General features: G+C 38.5%; 2 protein-coding genes across 2 annotated transcripts in view; both read right to left on the reverse strand.

Annotated features, from left to right (window-relative positions):
- LOC310962171 (uncharacterized protein) overlaps positions 1-14,278 on the reverse strand; it is a 34,307-nt gene extending 20,029 nt beyond the window's left edge. The window contains exons 1-9 of the mRNA XM_083934552.1: positions 13,892-14,278; positions 8,133-8,339; positions 6,198-6,248; positions 4,451-4,576; positions 4,160-4,186; positions 2,499-2,525; positions 1,102-1,571; positions 618-817; positions 45-342 (exon numbers count right to left, since the gene is read on the reverse strand). Coding sequence (XP_083790678.1) covers positions 45-342; positions 618-817; positions 1,102-1,571; positions 2,499-2,525; positions 4,160-4,186; positions 4,451-4,576; positions 6,198-6,248; positions 8,133-8,339; positions 13,892-13,910 — 1,425 coding nt within the window. The 5' untranslated portion in view covers positions 13,911-14,278. The remainder of the gene's footprint in view (positions 1-44; positions 343-617; positions 818-1,101; positions 1,572-2,498; positions 2,526-4,159; positions 4,187-4,450; positions 4,577-6,197; positions 6,249-8,132; positions 8,340-13,891) is intronic.
- A 1,295-nt stretch (positions 14,279-15,573) lies between these two features.
- Positions 15,574-22,306, reverse strand: part of LOC310961668 (uncharacterized protein) — a 37,223-nt gene continuing 30,490 nt past the window's right edge. Inside the window, exons 2-15 of the mRNA XM_083933831.1 lie at positions 22,045-22,262; positions 21,783-21,808; positions 20,480-20,671; positions 19,737-19,933; positions 19,537-19,576; positions 19,002-19,103; positions 18,462-18,653; positions 18,054-18,250; positions 17,830-17,869; positions 17,462-17,563; positions 17,010-17,201; positions 16,596-16,798; positions 16,428-16,455; positions 15,574-16,098 (exon numbers count right to left, since the gene is read on the reverse strand). Coding sequence (XP_083789957.1) covers positions 16,085-16,098; positions 16,428-16,455; positions 16,596-16,798; positions 17,010-17,201; positions 17,462-17,563; positions 17,830-17,869; positions 18,054-18,250; positions 18,462-18,653; positions 19,002-19,103; positions 19,537-19,576; positions 19,737-19,933; positions 20,480-20,671; positions 21,783-21,808; positions 22,045-22,076 — 1,557 coding nt within the window. The 5' untranslated portion in view covers positions 22,077-22,262 and the 3' untranslated portion in view covers positions 15,574-16,084. The remainder of the gene's footprint in view (positions 16,099-16,427; positions 16,456-16,595; positions 16,799-17,009; positions 17,202-17,461; positions 17,564-17,829; positions 17,870-18,053; positions 18,251-18,461; positions 18,654-19,001; positions 19,104-19,536; positions 19,577-19,736; positions 19,934-20,479; positions 20,672-21,782; positions 21,809-22,044; positions 22,263-22,306) is intronic.

A 22,306-nucleotide genomic window follows, 5' to 3' on the forward strand; every position in this document is an offset into this window, starting at 1 on the left:
TCCTCTTCGTCGTCTGCAAAGTGCTCAGAGGATGCCACGGAGACGTCCTCGTCCGATTGGTCCACATCATCATCATCATCCTCATCACTGACTTCAGCGACTTTGGCGCCTTCATCCAGGCGTTCTCCATCGTCATCCTCGACAGCAGACAAAGGAGGAAGATCTTCCTGTTCGGCTAGTTTATGATCCTCTTCGTCATCCTCACTGGCAGCAGGAAGAGGAGGAAGATCAAGCTCCAGGTCGTCTTCGCTGTCTTCTGCAGTGACGTCATCACTGTCAGATGTCAAGACACCCTCAGCTAATCTGTCATCTTCATCATCGTCGTCCTCTTCCTCCTCCTCACTGGAAAGTAGTGCAGATTCACTGATGTCTGAACTGTCAATGAATGAATCGTCACTGGTATCGTCTTTTTCGTCTTCGTCATCTCATCGGGCAGGGCTAGGTCTTCGTCGCTGTCTTCGACGCCAAGAGGTGTGTCAGACTCAGAATCAGGAGACACCGCCGACTTTTCATCCTCAGAAGTGGAGATAGGTTCAGGGGTAACTTCATCATCATCCTCTTCATCATCATCATCATCATCATCATCATCCTCAGCGTCAACAGCTGCAGATTCAGACTCTTCTGCATCGTCTTCATCAGCAGCATCTGCTTTCTCTTCTTCTTCCTCATCATCATCATCATCAGCGTCAGCCTCTTCTGCTGCTTCCTCTTTCACTTCATCCTCGGCCTCATTAGTCTCAGCTGTAGCTGCTTCAGGCTCCTTCTCATCTTGCTCGACCTCAGCAGCTGCCTCCACCTCCGTTTCCTCCTCCTCTGCCTTTACTCATCCTCTTCTAAATCAGCAGCTGCTTCAGCTCCCTCTCCTTCCTCCTCTTCCTCTCTTGGCCCTTCTACCTCTCCCTCCTCCTCTTCAACTCCTCTACCGCTTCATCTTCCTCCTCTTCCTCCTCCTCCTCCTCCTCTTCCAAAGCTTCTGCCCCCCTCCTCTTCTTCCTCCTCCTCCTCCTCCTCCTCCTCCTCCTCCTCCTCTTCCAAAGCTTCTGCACCCTCCTCTTCTTCTTCCTCTTCTTCCACAGCTTCTCCCTCCTCCTCTCCTTCTGCCTCCTCCTCTTCTTCTTCCACAGCTTCTGTCCCCTCTTCTTCTTCCTCTTCCTCTTCCTCCTCCCCTTCCACAGCTTCTCCTCCCTCCTCTTCTTCCTCCTCCTCTTCCTCCTCATCTTCCACAGCTTCTCCTCCCTCCTCTTCTTCCTCCTCTTCTTCCTCCTCCTCTTCCTCCTCATCTTCTTCTCCCTCCTCTCCTTCTTCTCCTTCCTCCTCCTCCTCCTCATAATATTGTTCATACGCCTCATCATACACCTCCTCTTCATAATCCTCCTCATCATCATCATATTCCTCCTCCTCTCCTTCCTCTTCTTCCTCTTCGTCCTCCTCTTCCTCCTCTTCCATCTCCTCCTCCTCCCCAGCAGCCTCCACTTCATCTCCTTCTTCTCCCTCCTTCTCTCCTACCTCTTCTTCCTCGTCCTCAACAACTTCAATCACTGGTGGTGTCGCCTTTGCTTGCATCCCTATAACTGTGAGAAACATGTTAATGTTATTCTGATTATCACTGTAATAATGTAAACAAAACATTTTCTTATCAACTATTTTACCTCTGGTGCTGTTATGTAGGAATTTCTGAGACTTTATTATTTACAAATAATGTCTAGATACAGTATATATAACCAGCTTTGGAAAGGTAATAGTATAAGTGATTAATGTTATTGTTAATGTGTGTGATAATGCCCAAGGAAAATTATGTCTATTCAAATGTGGTGAGACATTTATATATACATTTTTAAAGTTGTATATTTAAAGGACTACACTGAGTGTTTAAAATTGTGTTATCTAACAATGCACATCTAACAGCAGCAGGACTGATAATAATTCAAGTTCAATGCCTAACCTCCACCACATCATGAGACCTTCTTAAATTGGGTTACCATCTAAACATACCCTTATGTGAAGGCTAAATATCCCTGATATGCCGCTAATTTTGCAAGTGTGCGCAGTAGTGACCAGGCTTTATATACAGTCTATGGTCTGCAGTCATCACTCTTTACCTTCTTTGTTCGGCCATAGGACCATTCATTCAACACCAGCAGGGACCAGAAAAAAACAGTACGCATTTTCATCAGAATGTATAAAATAGCTTTTCACAAAGTTGAATAGTGAGTTGCGTTTTCTCCACCTACCCTCTCTGTCAGACCAACCACTGCTGGGTGATGGAAAACTAGCTGTGCGCCGCTTGTGATATTTACTTTTCATTGAAAACCAGGATATGTGAGCTGTGAGAGTGAACCAGAACGGTAAAGTTGCAGCCGGACAGCTAAACAACTAACTGAACTTCTATAATGCTCTGTAAAGTTGAGGAGAGCTGCACATTCAGGTGAAGTAGTAACCTCGGAAAAGTAACAGGATGCTAACACTCACAATTAATAGCTCAAAGAAGAGGTGCATACCTTTACTTCGGGAGGGTAGAAATTCTCCTAGAAGACAGAAAGAGGAATGGAAATCAGCAACAAAACTAAAGAAACCGGTAAATGTAACTGGATTAAGCATGTGACTGTTTGGATGTTAATTCACGTAAAGTACTTTGTCAGTTTTAGTAGAAGTTTAATAGCTCCGGGCAAGCAGTTATCATTTGAAGTTTAGTGAGAAACAGACAAGCTTATAAGAGAAGTTATTGGGGCAGCACATACCTTTGACTATCTCTAGTGATTTACTGTCTGCATTACTGTTACAAGGAAGAGGGACAGGATTGATTATGTCCATGCAATCATAAAATACCTTTGGCTCTCTTAATCTTCACTTCCACTTCCTCCTCCTCCTCCAACCATCTTGAATCTTTGAGATCGTTCATACATCAAATCAGCTTGAAACTCCATAATAACAATCCCCTCAGTCCCTCAGGAACACATGTATGTATTTATGTATACGAAGATAAAAGATTCCTGCAATGTGGCATTGTTATCCATCTAGAGAATGTTTATGTCCATTTATTTTAGCTAACTAGATAATATCTGCCACCCATACAATTATAAAGTGAGGACAGCTTGCAGAACATATGCAGTTCAGTGGAATTTAAAGGACCAGTGTGTGGTCTTCCTTTCCCTTCCCTTCGCAAGCTTGTCAGATAAGTAAACTCTATATAGACGTAGTCTCCATAATGTCATCCACAGGTTTCTGAAGACTCTGAAGATTAATCTCAAAGTGGGCGGCTCCAGCTGTTGCCAGCTTGGCAGTGCCTGACGCTGCCTAACTGGGCAGAATGGGCAAGGACTTGCAGCGTATGTGGAGCTGAGTCAGGCCAAATGAAGCCAACAGTCTAAGCTAGCCACCTGTCACTCAAAGCTGCCAGACCTTTATTATGCAGAACTTTAAGGCTTAATATAATTTAAATGGGTGAATTATACAAAAATTCAACCCTGTACAATTGCGGCTATGAAATTAGCTATAGAGACCAAAACAGTGTTTTGTACCAGGCTGTAAACATGTTTATTTCTGCTGTAATGGGGGTCTTTGGGGATTGACTCGCTTTTGGAGCCAGCCTCAGGTGGCCATTTGAGGACCTGCTGATTTTGGCACTCTTAGCACTGGAGGTTGCCGCTCAAGGAGAACCTACGGTGGCCTAAACGTAAAAAAAATGCAAAAGGCTGTCTTAATAGAAAAAGAAGAAGAAGAAGAATTCCTTTTATTTATCCTGCAAGGGAAATTCAATTTTTTCACTCTGTTATTATTATTAAACAAGTAATACCAGTAACCAGTAACCTGTAACCAGTCTTTGCTGGTGGGCTATTGTAGAAACATGGTGATGTAGATATGAAGGGCTGATTCTAGGCTAACCAAAACACCATACATCTTAGTTTCAGGTGATTTTACACCAATTAAATCATATTCCATTTCTGCCAATAGATCCCCTTCCTACACACTGGTCCTTTAAAGCAGCGGTACAAATCCATGAGCTGTTTTCATTACTTATATTATAGAAAGAACAGCACGTGTAATGCAGTGCAGCATGAAGAAGACATTCATAGCAGTGAGCAGGGCTTTTTCATCTCTTTATCTGCAGCACAGTGATTATTGCAATAGGAAATACATCAAAAATTGCATCAAGACGAACCTTTTTTTCTCACTGCGTATAGGTTTCCTGTAAAAGAGGAGAGGGAAATGAGTAAAGGTGCTGTAATGTCTGAATGCAGGCTGTTGTTTTGGTGCCTGACATTAACAGTCAGGGTCACGTACCATGAAAAATAGATCATATTCGGATCATATTTTGTAAGATATCATATGATTTGTTGTGCGTGAGTTTTTGTAAGATATCATACAAACCCACTGATGAGAATATGTTGTAATTTGATCCACATTTTATAAAATAGCCCAGCTTTTTCTACCATATGTAGAGTGACTGTACCTTCATCTTCCTCAGGAGCAACCAGGTTGGCAACAAACTTTAACATCACAGTGATCACGTTTGTCGATTCCTCCACGACATCGTTCACCGCCTTCATGGGGTCGGAGCCGATCTTGCTGAGGCCTCCTGGTTGAGCAAAGATACCAAAACAGTCATTGGGTCACTCATCTATTTGACTGAGGTTGTTTTCCTGGATGCTCTTGACCAAACCAAACATATTTAGTTTCAGTAAAAGTTTCTGAACTCCTACTCAAACATTTCCTCAATGCAGACATCCCTCTTTGCATTCAGGAAATGTCAGAAAACAGAGCAATGGGTTAAACTGTGGTGGGGCAACAGCAGCTTAACAGTAAAAGATGAAGTCTGGATTTTAGGAATTGCTCAATCTTCTTTTATGAGCCGGTGTCACCCACCTCCCAGTTTAACCACAATAAAAAGGCCTTCTTCATCACATATTGCTGTGCAAAATTAATTTGAAAAGAATTAAATTGACCCTCTTTCATCAACAGGATCAGAATATACTGTAGCGTTTTCTCATCAAATTTAAGTTTTAATATGTCCTATAGACCTTGAAATTTTGCCTCAAATTAAACAGACTGAGAGAGAGAGGCTCCCAGTGCTTGAATATGAACTTATTTGAAGACAGTTTGATGAAGGAGGACCGGTGTTCCCACTGCAAACACTTAAGAAACAAGGTTCATTTTGAATCAGGGCAGTTAAACAGGTCTGAATCAATGTAGACACAAGTTGGTGAAAAGGGAAGAACACTAACTGAAGGGTTCATTTGCAAAAACAGATAACTACTTTATCTTTCTAAATCATTTATCAGGATCACGTAAATATCAGTCAAACTGGTGGTCGTTTATAAATTTTAAGAATGGCTTGTATCAGTTTTTGCAAAAAAGTCTCCAGATATTCTTCTCCTTATTCAGATATTATGTAATGCAGTGATAATCAACTTACAGCCTGATACAGATAGGGAGCCGGGTGGCTGCCGACCATTTTCTAATTCACAGTGAAATTAAACTGGAAATTTTATTGTACTTTGAATGTAAATAATGAGTCAGGGAAGGATCCTCTGGACTCCCTGACAAACTTAGCCCAGAATGTCCTCAAGAAACCTACGTACACCGGACCTACATGGGACTGCTGCCACTGGATTTGCCTCATACGAGTGAGGCCAGCAAACGTTGAAAGGTTAAAAACAGGCAAATCAATAAAAAAATGGACAGATTGCCTTTATTTTGTCATACCAATCAGAAACCATTGTGTTTCATTTTCCAAATGACTAAATGCTAATATCAGTCAAAACATATATAGCTTCTTATTCCTGTCATTTCGCAGAAGTTGCTCCCTGGCAAAGCAAACTGAGTATCCCTGATGCAATGCATAGTATCTCTGTATTCAATGCATTATTCATGAATGGACCTAAACTAGGTTGTCCCATGGACTGTATATAAAGATGGATGACATGTCTCCAGTCCCTATCACAGTAAAAAAGACAAGCAAATATATTGTATATCTATATACTATATACATAATATAAACATGCTAAAGAACTTGTACACATCAGACATATTTATGACTATTCATGACATAACAGTATCAGACAGAGATGCAGAAATAAAACTGCCTAACATTGATAACTAATATTAGGGGTCAATATTAGGTAATTAGTAAGGGTTTATTCAGCGCCTTCAGAAGAAGCTTCTGGCCTGAGGAGTTAGTAGCAGATAAGGTGCCTTGCCTCTACGGCCTGAATCCTTTAAAACCTTCCTGACGACAGGAGGTGGACGACCTGGTTGGATGAGAAACACAGCGGCAATAAGCAGAGACATTTAGCACAGTGGTGAAGCAAAAAAAGAGGAGAGGAGAGGAAGAGAAGGAGTTAAATAAAGGGTTTTTGCGATGGCATGATGAAAGATAAAGATAACACAGACTGATGTTACTACTTTTATCAATACTGTTAGAAACAAAGGAGAAGTGGATATTTCTATTAATATCAATTTAGTCCTTTGTTGTTGATTGATGAATTGAAATTGAATGATATCTAAATGTTTTGGTTTTGCTATGTTATTTCTCTTTCTTGTTTGATTTTCTATTAATTTACAGTGAGAATTAAATGTGTAATAATGTCAGAAATGATGGAGGAATGAAGTAAAATGTTGCTGTTAGGGTTAGAAAATTGAGTGGACTTTAACACAACAAAAGTTAATGATGTTTTTGGATGCATTGCTTGTTTTAATGTTGTGAGGAGAAATGGATCCAGTGCTTTCAAGTAATAACACAGTGACAGAGAAACATGAATTAGTACATTTTATATCAGTTCAATGTGTGCAATCTAAAGAAAAAAACAACATTTATGATAAGACAACAATATAAAAAAGCTGGCACCGGTTTATTCTTTACATCTTTCTTTGATCAATAAATGACCCAATGTTTGACATTAACCACATTTATATCCATCTTTTAGTTCAGCATTTAAAGCAGAGGTTGATGAAGACTACACACAAAAACAGCTGACAAAGCTTGAATCTGTTTCCTGTATGTGTGTGTATATTGGGTGTGTCACAATGATTCCATGATACATGATCGCAACTATGATTAAACTATGAGAAGGAAATAAGGAGGAAAGAGGGGAAGGAGTGGGAGCCACTCACTGTACAATTAATAATCTAATCTACATACCTGGACACTTATCTTCTTTTCTTTGTGCAATAACTGTATCCACCACTTAAGTGCAATAATTTAAAATTGCTGCTCATTTCTGTGATATACAGTATTACATATTTTATCTTGTAAATTTCCTCTACATTTAACTTTTTTGATTTCATTTTCGATGAATTTTATTTGACCTGTATTCTTACATCTACCTCATATATATTTGACATATATTTTTTGAGTTTATTGTTTACTGTATATATATTTTCTGTATCTATTTAGTTAAGAGTTTATTGGTTATCATATACTGTATTTTTTATACCTCCCTCGTGTTTTTGTAAGCTGCTGGAAATTTAATTTCCTTGCGGGAGTCATCCCAATGGGATCAATAAAGAGATGTCTAAGTCTCTGAGTCTCAAACAGGCTTCATCGTGTACCTCCAACCTTCGTCTGTGGGAATGTCAAAACACTGAATAAACAAACCTAGTGATCTTCAATTCCCATCCAAATGTCGACATGAGTATTAGGCTGTTTTTAGGGCAACACTGCCCCAAAACTGGTTTGAATACCACTCACTGCTCTAACCAAAGACATAGAATGAGACTAGAATGGAAATGGAACTGTTTACTGTGGTCATTTGACAGAAAATGGCACTAAGCACTGTGCACTGACCATAGAAATGGAATGAGTTAGCCCGCTACAATGGTCACAGTTCTTTACAAAGGCAATAGTAAGCCGCACATAAATTATTAATGGGAAGGTGCATTCTACTCTCATTCTATATCTGTCTTTCTAACCCTCAAAACTTAGCCAATCTCACAGCCATGAGCGCCAACATGTTGCCACAATCTGCCTAACTTGGCTGGCTGGGTGAAAGCAGGTATAAAAATTTTTATTTATGAGCTCCATTTGGGACTAAATACATATGCATTTTTCACAATACACACTTGTTTCTGAGACTGAAGAGCTGAAAGGTGACAATAATTAGAAGTGCAAATGAACAGTGAACACCTCTCTTTACCTGAAACAGTCCTGTAGTCCATCAGGTCAAACATGATGACAAAAACACAAGACCATGTAATGATTAGAGCCAGAACCAAGATCCAGGCTAGTGGAGAGCTGAAGGTAGAGTGGATGTCTTCTGAAAAAGTTTTCTTGGGTCGTGCAGGCGCCGATCCGGCATCTACATTCTTACTGTCAATGACCATAGTGGTGGTCGACGACCGTGCTGAGGAGCAGAAAAACTTTGATCAGGTACAGTGCATGATATACAGTATGTCCTTCAATAGAAGAGCTTTTATGTTTTATACTTCAAACTGTTTCATGACAATAACTCAAAACATGACTCTATGTTTTCAATTATTAACATTATTATCATTATAAATATTAGTAGCAGTAGTAGTTGTCTGGAAAGAGCATGTTTGTAGGTTTATTACATGCTCATTGTTCTCAAGCTAGCTTAGTTGCTAACTCTGTCTGTATCCTGTATCTGGCACTGGGCAGGTAATGTACAGTGGGTTCATCAGAGCTACAGTTTTTTTGCTGTAAGTGTTTGCTTACATGGAGTAGAGAGAGCAGTGAGACCAGTAAGTAAATGTGGCCAAATATTTTGCTTTAAAAGTCTGAAAAGTTATTTTGCTCATTGCATTGTATTCTGTCAGCAGCAGCTGTTTTCACAGTTGGTTTAGCAGTTTAACTGACATTGTGAGAGCCACCATTTTGTCAGCTCTTTGACCAAACTAAAAATACTAAAATCCTCAAGTACCCTTTTTTTCAGTATTGTCTGTAAGTATAATTTTATTGATTAAACTGTTAGTTGATACAATTTCTGTGGCCAGTTTACTGACAACCAAACTAGCTGTTAAAACCATCTGCCCAAGGCTAATAATGTTATGTTGCTAAGTAACAAATTTAGGTTAACTGTGCTAGCTAGTGTTAGCTGTTATGCATGCTACCTTTACTCTATTAAATAATGAATGTCTTGTACTACCTTTTGAGTTGATGATGATCTCTCAGTTATTAAATATGTTTCTTCTTACTGGCAATGCTAATCATTTGACTGCTAGCTAGTCTATACCTTTGTGAATCCCACCTGTAACTGTAATTCATTTATTTTTCACTTCATCCAAAATTATGGAAAAGTCTTGAACTGACAGAAGGATAAATCTATGCTAACTTGCACAGGTTATCCATCAGACATGGACCAATTAGCATGTCAATGTTGCTGTCTACCCAAAACTGTACAATACAGTCATTTTATCTTAAAAAATATGTAGCTCTTTAGCTAATGCTCCCCTTTCTTCTCAAGCTAGCTTATTTGCTAACTCTGTCTGCATCATGTATCTGGCAATGGGCAGGTTATGTAGGCTACAGTGGGTTTTAATCAGAGGTTTTGCTGTAAATTACCAATGGAGTAATGAGGGCATTGTGATAAAACCAGTAAGTAAATGTAGCCAAAAATTTTGCTTTAAAAGTCTGAAAAGTTAATTTTTCTCATTTCGGTATAAATATTTTGCCACCAGCAGCTGACGTTGTGAAATCCACCATTTTGTCTACTCTTTGACCAAACTAAAAGAACTACACGCTCCTGAAGTACCCTTGTTTCAATATTTGCAGTAAGTATCATTTTATTGTTTCAGTATTAGTTTACTGCCAACCAAACTAGCCACTGAAACCATCTGTCCAAGGCTAATGTCTTGCTAAGTAACTAAGTTAGGTGAACTGTTAGCTTACGACTGTGCTATATAGCGTTAGCTGTTATGCATGCTATCTTTACTCTTGTGAATTCGACTCTTGTGGATTGTTTTGTCAGGTGAAATTAGTTACACTGTATTTGCTCTAGTCACTGTGGGTGTGTTGGGGAAGCTCGGGCCACCTGTTGACTCTCTTCAGCTCACTGTTGGCAGCTACTGTAGATTACTCCATTACTGCTGACTCAAACAGCTTGGCAGCATTCTTAACACACACGGACACACACACCTCTGTCTAACCTCGTTACTCTGACTCTGACAGGTTCATTCAAATTTGAATGATGACATATGAAGGCTGCTACCAGTTTGAGTAAGTGTGAGTAAATAGCGGCGGTCAGAAAGAGAATCAAACACCCTACTCAAACTCCCTGAACGGCCCCTCTACCATATAAATTTGTTATTTCAACCACTCGCACTGTGTCATTAGCCTGCAGATATCAGTCTTTCTGCCTGTCCAAAACAAAATATGAATGAAAACCCAATTGCTGGATTTTCATATTACTTGTTTAACCTGAGTCTTAAGGCATCAGCATGAAAACATGCACAAGACTGGTGAGAAGAATGAGGAGAGGACGAGCTACTGTGCGACCTTCACCTCAACTATTTAAACCTCAACAGTAACAATTACTGTACTTTATATGGTGTGTTATTAAAAGAAAGAAATGCGAAGTTGGTGCAATCTAATGATGACAGGCGCGATCTGACCTAAATCCTTGCAATGTTTGTTTTTTTTGTTTGTTCTTTGCAACAAGCTGGCCAATGCTAACAAACAATTTAAGATAATAAGAACCATCAAAAACAGTCCCTTGGTCATGTTATTATCTTGTACACTGGATATATGTAAATATGTAATGCTCAGTGCCTGTCTGTAGGTTTATGAAGAGCTTGTGAAGTTCTAATCCAATGCAAAGACTCGATTGGACGCAAAGTTGTATGTGACCGAGAATCAGAATTGGTGGAGAAAGTAATTGTTACCATCTATGGAGAGAGCTTGGAGGAAAGTGAACAATACCATAGGACTCCATAGTCTGAAAATACATATTTGTTACTTGATTTTAGTTATCCGTTGTACTTTACTACAAAACAAGTTAGCACTAACATTAGTCTTAGATGCCTTCCATTGATAGTTATCACTCCAAAAACACTCTAGCCAGAAATTTGCTTTGCTTACTTTACAAATAGCATTCAAATTGCTTTCAACTTTTACTCATTTACAACTAGTCTACAGCACATTTTCACTGCTAACAAAAGACACAAGTCTGGTTGGGGGCTTCCACATTTAACCATAGTATTCACTCAGGTCTTGCTCTTGTTATACACCCTGCTACACTGGGCTCTGTCGAATACAACAACAGTGCATTGTTGTTTAATTCATCGGAGTAAATATACAGGACATCTCAGTAGTAGTTGTTGTGATATTTTTGCTTCGTCTTCCAAGCTATTATGAATAGATTTGACCTGGCACTGTCATCCTATATGGTACTCACTTCTTTTAACTACTGCTGTTTCTTTTTATTAATTCAAGTTTCTGCACCAGCATCAACCATTATAACAGAATCATATTTTATTTTTACCTAAGAATACAGACTGATTGGTCCATCCAAGACCTTGGTCCAAGGCAACATTATTTCGATGAGGTTTCCATCAAATTTGGCATGGATAGACTATTCAGTTTTTAAGATTTCCTTGTGACCTTTCATCTGTCAGGTCAAACCCTTGCTCCATGGCCATCTTGTTAAATATTGTGGGGTTGTCGTGGTTTTGCCATCTTGGGCTGCACTTCTGCAAAAATCCGCTCTCTGATTACTCTTCTAAGTGTACAGCGTTAAACCACTGAAACCTTCAAACTGTGGTCGATTTTTTCCACTGACCCTTTGACCTTTCCAACAAAATCCCTTTATACACAAGATTTTTATTTATTTATTATTATTATTATTGTGGCTTTGGAATATATCTATTTAGCACTTTTTGGACAATATTATTGGGCATTAAAACATTAATAACTTGTAAATTTATCCTTTCCTCCTTCCCTTTAATGCCTCAGTTGACCACCGATTTTTAAACCTAACTCTAAATGGTTTGACCATCCATCCATGTACGATTCCTCCTTTTATGGCGGACCTGTCTCCACACTGTGGATGTCATTTCTGTTGTTGCTCTCATTAGGTATCCATGACAGCTCAGCTCAGAGTCGTCATTTGGTTCTAGTGGTTGCTTGTTAAGTCAGAATACAGTATGGAATAAGTGTAGTCATAACATTTCCTTAATGAGTGCACAGAGCTGAAACTAAGCGCAGCAGAGACCTTTACGATCCGGCTGGTTGAGCACAGAGCTGGATCCAAGCTGCTGTCTCAGAGCTGGATCCAAGCTGCTGTCTCCATGTCTAAAACTAGTATAAGTGTTGTACAGCTGCTGTAATGTTAGTGTTGACACTGCAGACTGTTACAATACACCGTGTAGGATGCAATAATGAGTATGAGGAAGTGGAGACATCATCATCAATGCTGCAATACAGAAAAAAGACACGGATACCATGTCTATTTTACAGATTATTTTTAAGCTATGTGTTTGGAAAACAACTTTCCAATATACAAAAGAGCGGAGGAGGAATTGGGAACATTTTTGTTTTCCACTTTTTCCCCACAAGATTTTCTCCATTTTGCAGTCACAAATGTATTTTACGGCAACTTATTTCCCAAAGCATTGACCGTTTCCATAGCAGAAGTTTTGAACATTTACTGATGAACTGTCATAACTCCCATAATTACACTTAATACATAAAAACACACTTGCTGCCAAAAGCTACATAACAAACTATATAGCCAAATCCTTTGACATACATACTATTTTAAATTGAAATGTAACAAGCACTGTGGTATCAGCACATTTTATATTTCCATAAGAATCAGTCAAGCCAGAAGTTATGCTAAGTTTTCCAAAACATTGTATTGTTCAAATCTTTCTTGTAAGATGAGTGCAATTCTCCAGTAACACTTGTTATCATGAGATGATAACCTTTATCTTTATAACCTCCAAACTGTGTGTTTTTTAGGCAAAATATTCCAAGATTCAGTAATGATGTTTATTATATCTGACAGGATAATGGGGTACCGTACGTTTAAAGTTTGTCCAAGTTAGTTCTCATGGCCATGTGAAAGGGAGGAGATAATCTAGAGGACATCAAAGATTCAGGGGGATAAGGTAAGTAGACCTATTACCAAATATGATACAATACTAATAATAAATGTAACCACCATGTGACCCGAAGAAAACCTAGTATGGACTTTGAGCAAGTATCTAACAGTATAATTTTGAAAATTTTAGATCTCCTGATATTGTGATATTAAATGTGTTCCATATGAAATATTTTTACACTGCATATGTGTGCATATACTCTAGATACTGTCAGTTTTGTTTCTCACCTGGGACTACAATTTATTTCCTCAAATATAATGCAACAGTAGTACCATGTACCCAAGCAAGTGCATTGAAACAGAGTGATTTGCCAATCAAGTACAGTGTGTCTGTGTGTGTGTGTGTGTGTGTGTGTGTGTGTGTGTGTGTGTGTCTGTGTGTCTGTGTGTGTGTGTGTGTGTGTGTGTGTGTGTGTGTGTGTGTGTGTGTGTGTGTGTGTGTGTATCATGGGCATGTAATTGAAGTTTTACAACTGCTCTCTGCTTTCCCTGACTTGCCTCATTTCATTATCAATGCACAAACATGTTAAAAAGCGCATACTAACAGTATCGGTTGATATGGTAACATGCGACAAGAAGCACAATGTTGATGCTGACTGATCCTATATGGCGCTGCAGACGTCACAGGGGTCTTAAAGCTGCATTACAAATAGCTGATACATGATAGCACCATATTTTTAGATACTTCCAATCATGAAATTCCCCCTACACACCAGACAGCACAACACCAGAGTGCTAAACAAAACATACAGAGCCCTGCAGGAGCTTCATTGTGCTTCATTTATGTGATATGGTGTTGAAATTGAATAGTATTACTTCATGTGATGATACTTTACCTTCAACTGTTTCGGTCATAGTATAGAACAGAATTCCAACAGTAAATCCTTTGTGCAGATTAAGTTGCCATGAAGAGAGAAAGAAATATGTATGGTAGATCCTTAACTCCTCTGCGCGATTTAATCCCAGGGTTTAATTCCAATCTAGCAACGTCATGTGAATGACTGGTGCCGAGGATACAAGGAAAACCTGAAACCCTCTGGTAACACTACACCTCTTTTTCCATTCTCATTCCTAAATCTGCATTTTCCTCTCTTGTTCCAAAAGTGAAAAACTTTTCATGGGTCCAAGTGAATGTAAGGTGGTCCAGAGGGCTGACTTCCGTCCCAGTGGATGAGGCTAGGGAGACAGAGACCAAGTTAAGGTAGTCACTGGCTTTGTCCTCTGCTTGGTTGGGGCTATGGTGGAGAAAGAGAAGCCTGTGCCCCCCCTCCCTCTACACGCTCTGACAGAATTAGATCGACGGACGATGGAAGGGAAAGAGAGAAGAGAGATCGGGAGTGTGAGCCTCAAGGTAACTTTATCCCACCAGCCAATGTAGCTGCTGGAGTCACGTGATTACATAGTGGACATTTGTTTCACCCTGCAACAAACCTATTAGATCTAAATTTATTAATCAGTCTTATTTATTTGCTTACTCTTTTTTATTAATCTGAATAAAAGTCTGAATCTAATAAGGTACTGTAACATTCATTCCATGTTTCTGAGCCTCAGGGCCTGAGTTATTCTTAGAGCGGCTCGCTGCTGCTGGTATTCTGCTTCGCCTTTTTAGGCCAGAGGCGTGACCTTAACACCCCATCCCCCCAGACCTCCTCCTGCAGACCTCTGCTGCTCAGTGCGGAGTGCAGAGCTGTCATCAAGTGGGGATAGCGAGGGAAGATCAGGCAGTTTCCTCGTAAAGTTGAATTTGCAGTGTTGCCATGGCACTACAAGTAAACAACAGGACTCAGTTAAAGTCTCAGCATGTTTCAAAAGTTGTATCATGACATGTCAATCAACCACCTGTCCTTTATACTTGTTCCCAATGGTCACACGTGAAGGTGGTGCAAAAAACCTTCCATCACATTCTCCCGGTGTCATCACACAGCCACTATTGTGTTTTTAGACTTACATGATGAATTGTATAAACAAGTGTAGTGCCCATTCAAGCGTGCCCTCATTGCTTGGCTCTTGGTATTGCTGCCTGCAGTGTTGTAGGGGGACTTGCATGTTCGGAGTGTGTGGTCGTGCCCCTTCGAAGTGGCTCCATTGCTTGGCCCACTAAAATCCAATCTAAAATTACATAGCAAAAAGCATCCACATACCACGATGGTGCCGTTGGGATGGTAACATTTGCACAATCGAATAAAAAAAAGGGGGAGCCAAAATGGGAACTTAAACAATATTATTGAGACCGTTTTCTCATTTTTGAGAAGAATCCATCACATTTGTTTATCAGCCATGAGACAGATTGATGAGATTTAAATATTTTTATAATTCTTTATGAGAGAAAAACATAATCTTTGTATTTTAATTGAGCACATAGCAGCAGCAGTCATTCTTTTACAGAGATGTTTTATCAAACATTTTTTTTATTTATCATACACTACTTTACATCACACGCATTTAAACACATACAAGCCACAAATCTCAAAAGCCAATTTCTGTAACTTCGGTCATACACAAACTTTACATTCTCATTAAACCATTTGTTCGGCATCACTTACATTAAAATCACCAACCAAACACTGTTTAACTGTACATTTAGGCATATCATTATTGTCTTGAGATAGACTTGAGAGACTTTTAAACTTATATCAGCCTTGTGTTATCAGTTATTATATGTGATTAATGATAATTACAAACTCTTCCTTTCCAACTTTTTCACATCCAGTTGTTTTAACAACTCTATCTGCAGATCTGTTATGCTTCAATCTTTTACCCCTGTTTCATACAAAAACCTCAGCCCAAAATCATTTACATTATAATAATAATACCATCCTCTATTTTTAATTCTTCGCAGATGATTACACATAAATTACACAGCACATTTTATTTGGTCCCTTCAGAAACCATTTTATTTAATAACACTTTTAAAAATGAATGCCATGCATGTTGGTGACAGCCTTCCCAGGTCTTCTTACTTGTTCTTCTCTTCAAAAAACAATCTCTCATACCCAGTGATCGCCCGAGTAAACCTCATGCTGTACCATTTAAGCTCTGAAAACTAAAAGTTAGAAAAAGAAAACAATGAGTCAGCTGGTATCATTTAGAACCCCAAATTGAGTTTGCTTACATATTAGAATAACAATGTCATTATTCTTTAATTCAAATTAAACTTAAGAAAATTAGGGTTCATGGGTTTTCTTTTCATCGTTTGGGCCATCTGTCCTCTCATACTACTAGGAGGGTATCACTTCACAGCCAGTGTAGACAGGACAATTACACAAAAGTAATAACTCAATTAATGCACATATGACCATGTGAGAGAAGGTAAAAGATAGACTTAAAAAAACTGATCTGAAATCTGAGGTTCATGATTACAGTCATACTTACAATTGTAAATCTTCCTCCATAAAGATACCTGAAAGAAAGAAAGAAAGACTATATGAGTCATAATGAAACTGCATCATTTCAAAGGTGTATAACAGAAATTATCAGTAAAACCTTAATATCACAATATCAGTTCATACTCAGAACTTGATTGTGTGTAAACCTGATTACCTGTGAAGGGGGACATCCAAGAATCTTATGGACCTCATTCCACGCGATGTCGTTGTGGTTACACTTTAGGAGTTTGCGCTCATAGAACAGACAGTCCACGGTGAGGAGGATTTTCTGGTTGTCCACATGTCTACTGCTTGGAGCTACAACATAGTCAGGATTGAAGGTGTGATGCATCACCACCAGAATTGCTCTTTTATCACCTGTAAGCACAGAGACAACACAAACAAATTATTCAGTACAGTGATACATTAGTTTGGATTATTTTTCTCATAAAAGGCCTTTGGGGGACAACAGCTTAAAGATTTTTCATCACTAAATAAGGAACTTGTCAATTGATTAGTCAAATTTCCCTGTATAACTTTAAGTGATCAGTGTGAAATTGGCCAAACAATGGCAGAGGGTGTCTCCTACCTGGCATGTTGTTCAGAGCGTCACTGATGTCCCTTCCAACTTGTGTAGCGATGGGACAGAAAACCATAAGGTAGTCACTTTCTTCAGGAAAGTGCACCTGATTTTGGCCAAAACCTTTGAGTTTGTCAACAAAGTCTTGATGAGCGTCATTAGTTTTTGCTGCCAAGTGGACATAGAAGTTTCTCCCAGACACTAAAGAGGGACAAGAATGTTTGAGTTATTACCAGGGAGGACTGGGATGGAGCAGCCTGTTAGGATTTGGCACTGTAAATAAAATTGTATTGAATTGAATTGAACTTTGAATTGAAATTTAATTCAGCAGGCTGTTACATTAAAGGCAATGGTGGATTTTCTGCTTTGTATCATTTAAAATATTGTACAATTATTTCCACATGTTTTTATTTAAATTCATTACACAAGTGCCTCTCCAGCCCGGCAAACTTCACTTTTACCTTTCACTGTATCTTTGCTGGTTCCTCCTGCTCCATACTCTTCATCCTTTTCCTCCTTCTTATCACCCCCATGAGGGGAGTCACCGTGTGTCCCAGGATCACCTCATAACAATAGTAATAATAATGAACTTTAATCACTTGTATTTACATACAAAGACAATAACGTTTTCATTTTCAAGTTGACATACTTTTAGTAAAGATCCGCATGGGCTTCCATAGGGAGGCTTTCAATGTTACCTATTGTATTCTGAATCCACTTTATTCTCTGTGATATTGAAATATTGAAGTCTTGACAAAGCAGGAAGGAAGGAGTATTCAGATCATTTACTTCAGTAAAAGTACCAATACATAAATACAGTCATACTTACAATTGGAGATGTCAGTCTGGCTAGTTTGCCCATCAGAGACCTGAAAGAAAGAAAGAAAGAAAGAAAGAAAGAAAGAAAGAAAGAAAGAAAGAAAGAAAGAAAGAAAGAAAGAGTAATAATGAAACTACATCATTTCAAAGGTGGAACACAGTAATGATCCGTTGTTGCTTAATATCACAATATCAGTTCACACTCAGAACTTGATTGTGTGTTAACCTGATTACCTGTGAACGTCCAAGAATCTTATGGACCTCATTCCACGCGATGTCGTTGCGGTTACACTTCAGGAGTTTGCGCTCATGGAACAGACAGTCCACGGTGAGGAGGATTTTCTGGTTGTCCACATGTCTACTGCTTGGAGCTACATCATAGTCAGGATTGAAGGTGTGATGCATCACCACCAGAATTGCTCTTTTATCACCTGTAAGCACAGAGACAACACAAACAAATTATTCAGTACAGTGATACATTAGTTTGGATTATTTTTCTCATAAAAGGCCTCTTGGGGGAAACAGCTTAAATATTTTTCATCACTAAATAAGGAACTTTTCAATTGACTAGTCAAATTGTCCCGTATACCTTTGAGTGATCAGTGTGAAATAGACAAAACAATGGCAGAGGGTGTCTCCTACCTGGCATGTAGTTCAGAGCGTCGCTGATGTCCCTTCCAAATTGTGAAGCAATGGGACAGAAAACCATAAGGTAGTCACTTTCTTCAGGAAAGTGCACCTGATTTTGGCCAAAACCTTTGAGTTTGTCAACAAAGTCTTGATGAGCGTCATTAGTTTTTCCTGCCAAGTGGACATAGAAGTTTCTCCCAGACACTAAAGAGAGACAAGAATGTTTGAGTTATAACCAGGGAGGACTGGGATGGAGCAGCATGTTAGGATTTGGCACTGTAAATAAAATTGTATTGAATTGAATTGAACCTTTCCTTGGAAGTAATTTTAATTGCAATAATAAAACTTCAGAATGACGTCAAAAACTTCTACATTACCAATAACTAACCATTCAAAAGTAAGTAAGATTTCTAATTCAGCAGGCTGTTACATTAAAGGCAATGGTGGATTTTCTGCTTTATATCATTTAAAATATTGTACAATTATTTCCATATGTTTTAATTTCTATTCATTAAACAATTGCCTCTCCAGCCCTGCAAACTTCACTTTTACCTTTCACTGTATCTTTGCTGGTTCCTCCTGCTCCATACTCTTCATCCTTTTCCTCCTTCTTATCACCCCCATGAGGGGAGTCACAGTGTGTCCCAGGAACACCTCATAACAATAGTAATAATTATTATTATAATTATCATTTGAATATTCTCGCCTGTACAGTGGGGTGCAACTTTGAAAAGGAAATGTCAAACAGCTTTTCCATTTAATTTGAAATATAGTCATCACCCATACAGGTATGTGAAAAATAAAAATGCTATTTGGATAAAGGTATTTTCCTTTGATTTTTTTACTCAAATAACCTATCAAAATATAATCCTATTGTGGAAATACGTTTTAATTTTCAAGTTTACATTATTTAATTTTATTAAAGGTCTGTATTAGCTTCCATAGGGAGGCTTTCAATGTTACCTATTGTATTACTGAATCCACTTTATTCTCTGTGATATTGAAGTCTTGACAAAGCAGGAAGGAAGGAGTATTCAGATCATTTACTTCAGTAAAAGTACCAATACATAAATACAGTCATACTTACAATTGGAGATGTCAGTCTGGCTGGTTTTCCCATCAGAGACCTGAAAGAAAGAAAGAAAGAAAGAAAGAAAGAAAGAAAGAAAGAAAGAAAGAAAGAAAGAAAGAGAGTTATAATGAAACTGCATCATTTCAAAGGTGGAACACAGTAATGATACGTTATTCCTTAATATCACAATATCAGTTCACACTAAACCTTATTACCTGTGAACCTCCAAGAATCTTATGGACCTCATTCCACGCGATGTCGTTGCGGTTACACTTCAGGAGTTTGCGCTCATGGAACAGACAGTCCACGGTGAGGAGGATTTTCTGGTTGTCCACATGTCTACTGCTTGGAGCTACAACATAGTCAGGATTGAAGGTGTGATGCATCACCACCAGAATTGCTCTTTTATCACCTGTAAGCACAGAGACAACACAACCAAATCAGTCAGATGAATACATTAGTTTGGATTTTGCACCATTTGGAGCCCAAAGCACATATTTTCTACATTTTACATTGGTTTCCACTGACTGCTGACAAGTAAAGCTGCTAAACGTTCCCCAGTTAGTTGTTGTTTGGTGCAGGGCAGGCAGCACAAAGTAGAGTACTTTACATTTTGGTGCACAGGGTGTGAATTGTACATATTGTATTCTAAATATGCATAGGGACTTCCCTCTACTGGCTGAAACATGTCTATTGCAATTGAACTTTGCTATTGTCTGATCTGGTGATGGGTGAAATACGGAGGGAGCTTTCATCACCAACGTAGGGCCTCTGGGGGACAACAGCTGAAAATAGGGGAATTCCAGGTCAAATTAGAGCTCCTACAAAAATAAATATTATAATATAAGATTTTTCATCACTAAATAAGGAACATTTCAATTGATTAGTCAAATTTCCCTGTTTAACTTTAAGTGATCAGTGTGAAATTGGCCAAACAATGGCAGAGGGTGTCTCCTACCTGGCATGTTGTTCAGAGCGTCGCTGATGTCTGTTCCAGCTCGTGAAACGATGGGACAGAAAACCATGAGGTAGTCACTTTCTTCAGGAAAGTGCACCTGATTTTGACCAAAACCTTTGAGTTTGTCAACAAAGTCTTGATGAGCGTCATTAGTTTTTCTTGCCAAGTGGACATAGAAGTTTCTCCCAGACACTAAAGAGAGACAAGAATGTTTCAAACATTACTGAACTGTATCAAAATATTGGTAAGAGCAGTATGGAAGCCCACAGAGACTTTATTAAAATGAAAAAATGTGAACTTGAAAATTAAAATGTAATATTACTATAGCATTAAAATTGTTTGTAATGTTATTGGAATACAAATGAAACTTAAAATGCAATAACCAATAACATATTTCACATACTAGTACTGAGTTTTTAAATTATGACAATTAAATACAACAGGTAAAGTCTGTGAAAATAAAATTGGATTACTATATTTTCATTTGTTTTTTTTTCTCAAATAACCTATCAAAATATAATCCTATTGTGGAAATAGGTTTTCATTTTCAAGTTGACATTATAATTTTATTAAATATCTGTATTGGCTTCCATAGAGAGGCTTTCAATGTTACCTACTGTATTACTAAATTCAATTTATTCTCTATGATATTGAAATATTGCAGTCTTGACAAAGATTATTTACTTAAGTAAAAGTACTAATTCCACACTGTAAAAAACACAAATACAAGTAAAGGCCTAAAATTCTTCAAAGAACTTAGTACCAAAAGTAATAGTACTCATTGTTGAGTAAAATGGTTCCTGTCAGTGTTTACTGTTAAATGTGATGTTTTGGATTAATATTTCTGCTGTATTAACACTTAATCCTTCAGTGTCACCATTGTGTTACCTCATTTAGTGATAGATAGTGACTTGACAGACATTTATTTAGATGCAAATCTTCAAGATTATTACTTTAAGTGCAGTACTTAAGTAAATAGTTACATTCCACCACTTTGCAACATATAATGTGACTCGAAGATCTCTGTTTTCTTCTCTTTGTATGGCTTTAAGCAGTAATCCAATTTTTGGATCCCACTTTAACTTTCACTTGTTTTTAAAGTTGCATCATCTGAAGTCATCGCTCTTTTCTTTGTCTGTTTGTTGATGATAAGAATTTACTCATTTGGTACTGAGTTCATCAGTGTCGCCACCGTGTTACCTCATTCAGTGACGGATAGTGACTTGAGTAAATGTAACAAGTTACACCCAGAACTGAGCAACATATATTGTGACTTTATAAAACCTCAAACTTGCTGACTCACCACTCCTTTCTACCTCGTCCATGTCCCTGAGGAGGAGATAAAGAAAAATGTGGTCAACACACTTAACACAAGGTTAAATAAAGCTAAACAAGGACCAGTACCATGTGTGTCACAAACTCTTTACTCACAGCAGCTTAAACTAGACACAGTTAAAGTTATCTTAGAAAGCTATAATCTGTATTATTACTCCAATGCATGGTAGAAATTCAGTAGTTCAAAGCCTCGCAGGGATTATTTACACCATTTTAAGGAGTTAACTTACGAAGCAGATTGATAATTTCTTGTCTCCGCCATATCCTTCTCACACACAAAGTAACAGCCTGTGCCTGTCAGTGGAATACTTTCACTTTCACTTTGTGTTCTCTGGCTGAAAGCCTATAGAGGCCGAGAGGCTATAAAGACCAAAGTCTTGTTGTTTACATGTGACACAGTAACACGGCAGCAGGGACACTGTATGTGTTGTTTTTAGATCATAGTCTCCTCACATGGGGTTGAAATCGAGTCTAAACACCAGGGGAAGACAG

This window comes from Echiichthys vipera (genome assembly GCF_963691815.1).
Source record: "Echiichthys vipera genome assembly, chromosome: 19".
NCBI classification, from domain to species: domain Eukaryota; kingdom Metazoa; phylum Chordata; class Actinopteri; order Perciformes; family Trachinidae; genus Echiichthys; species Echiichthys vipera.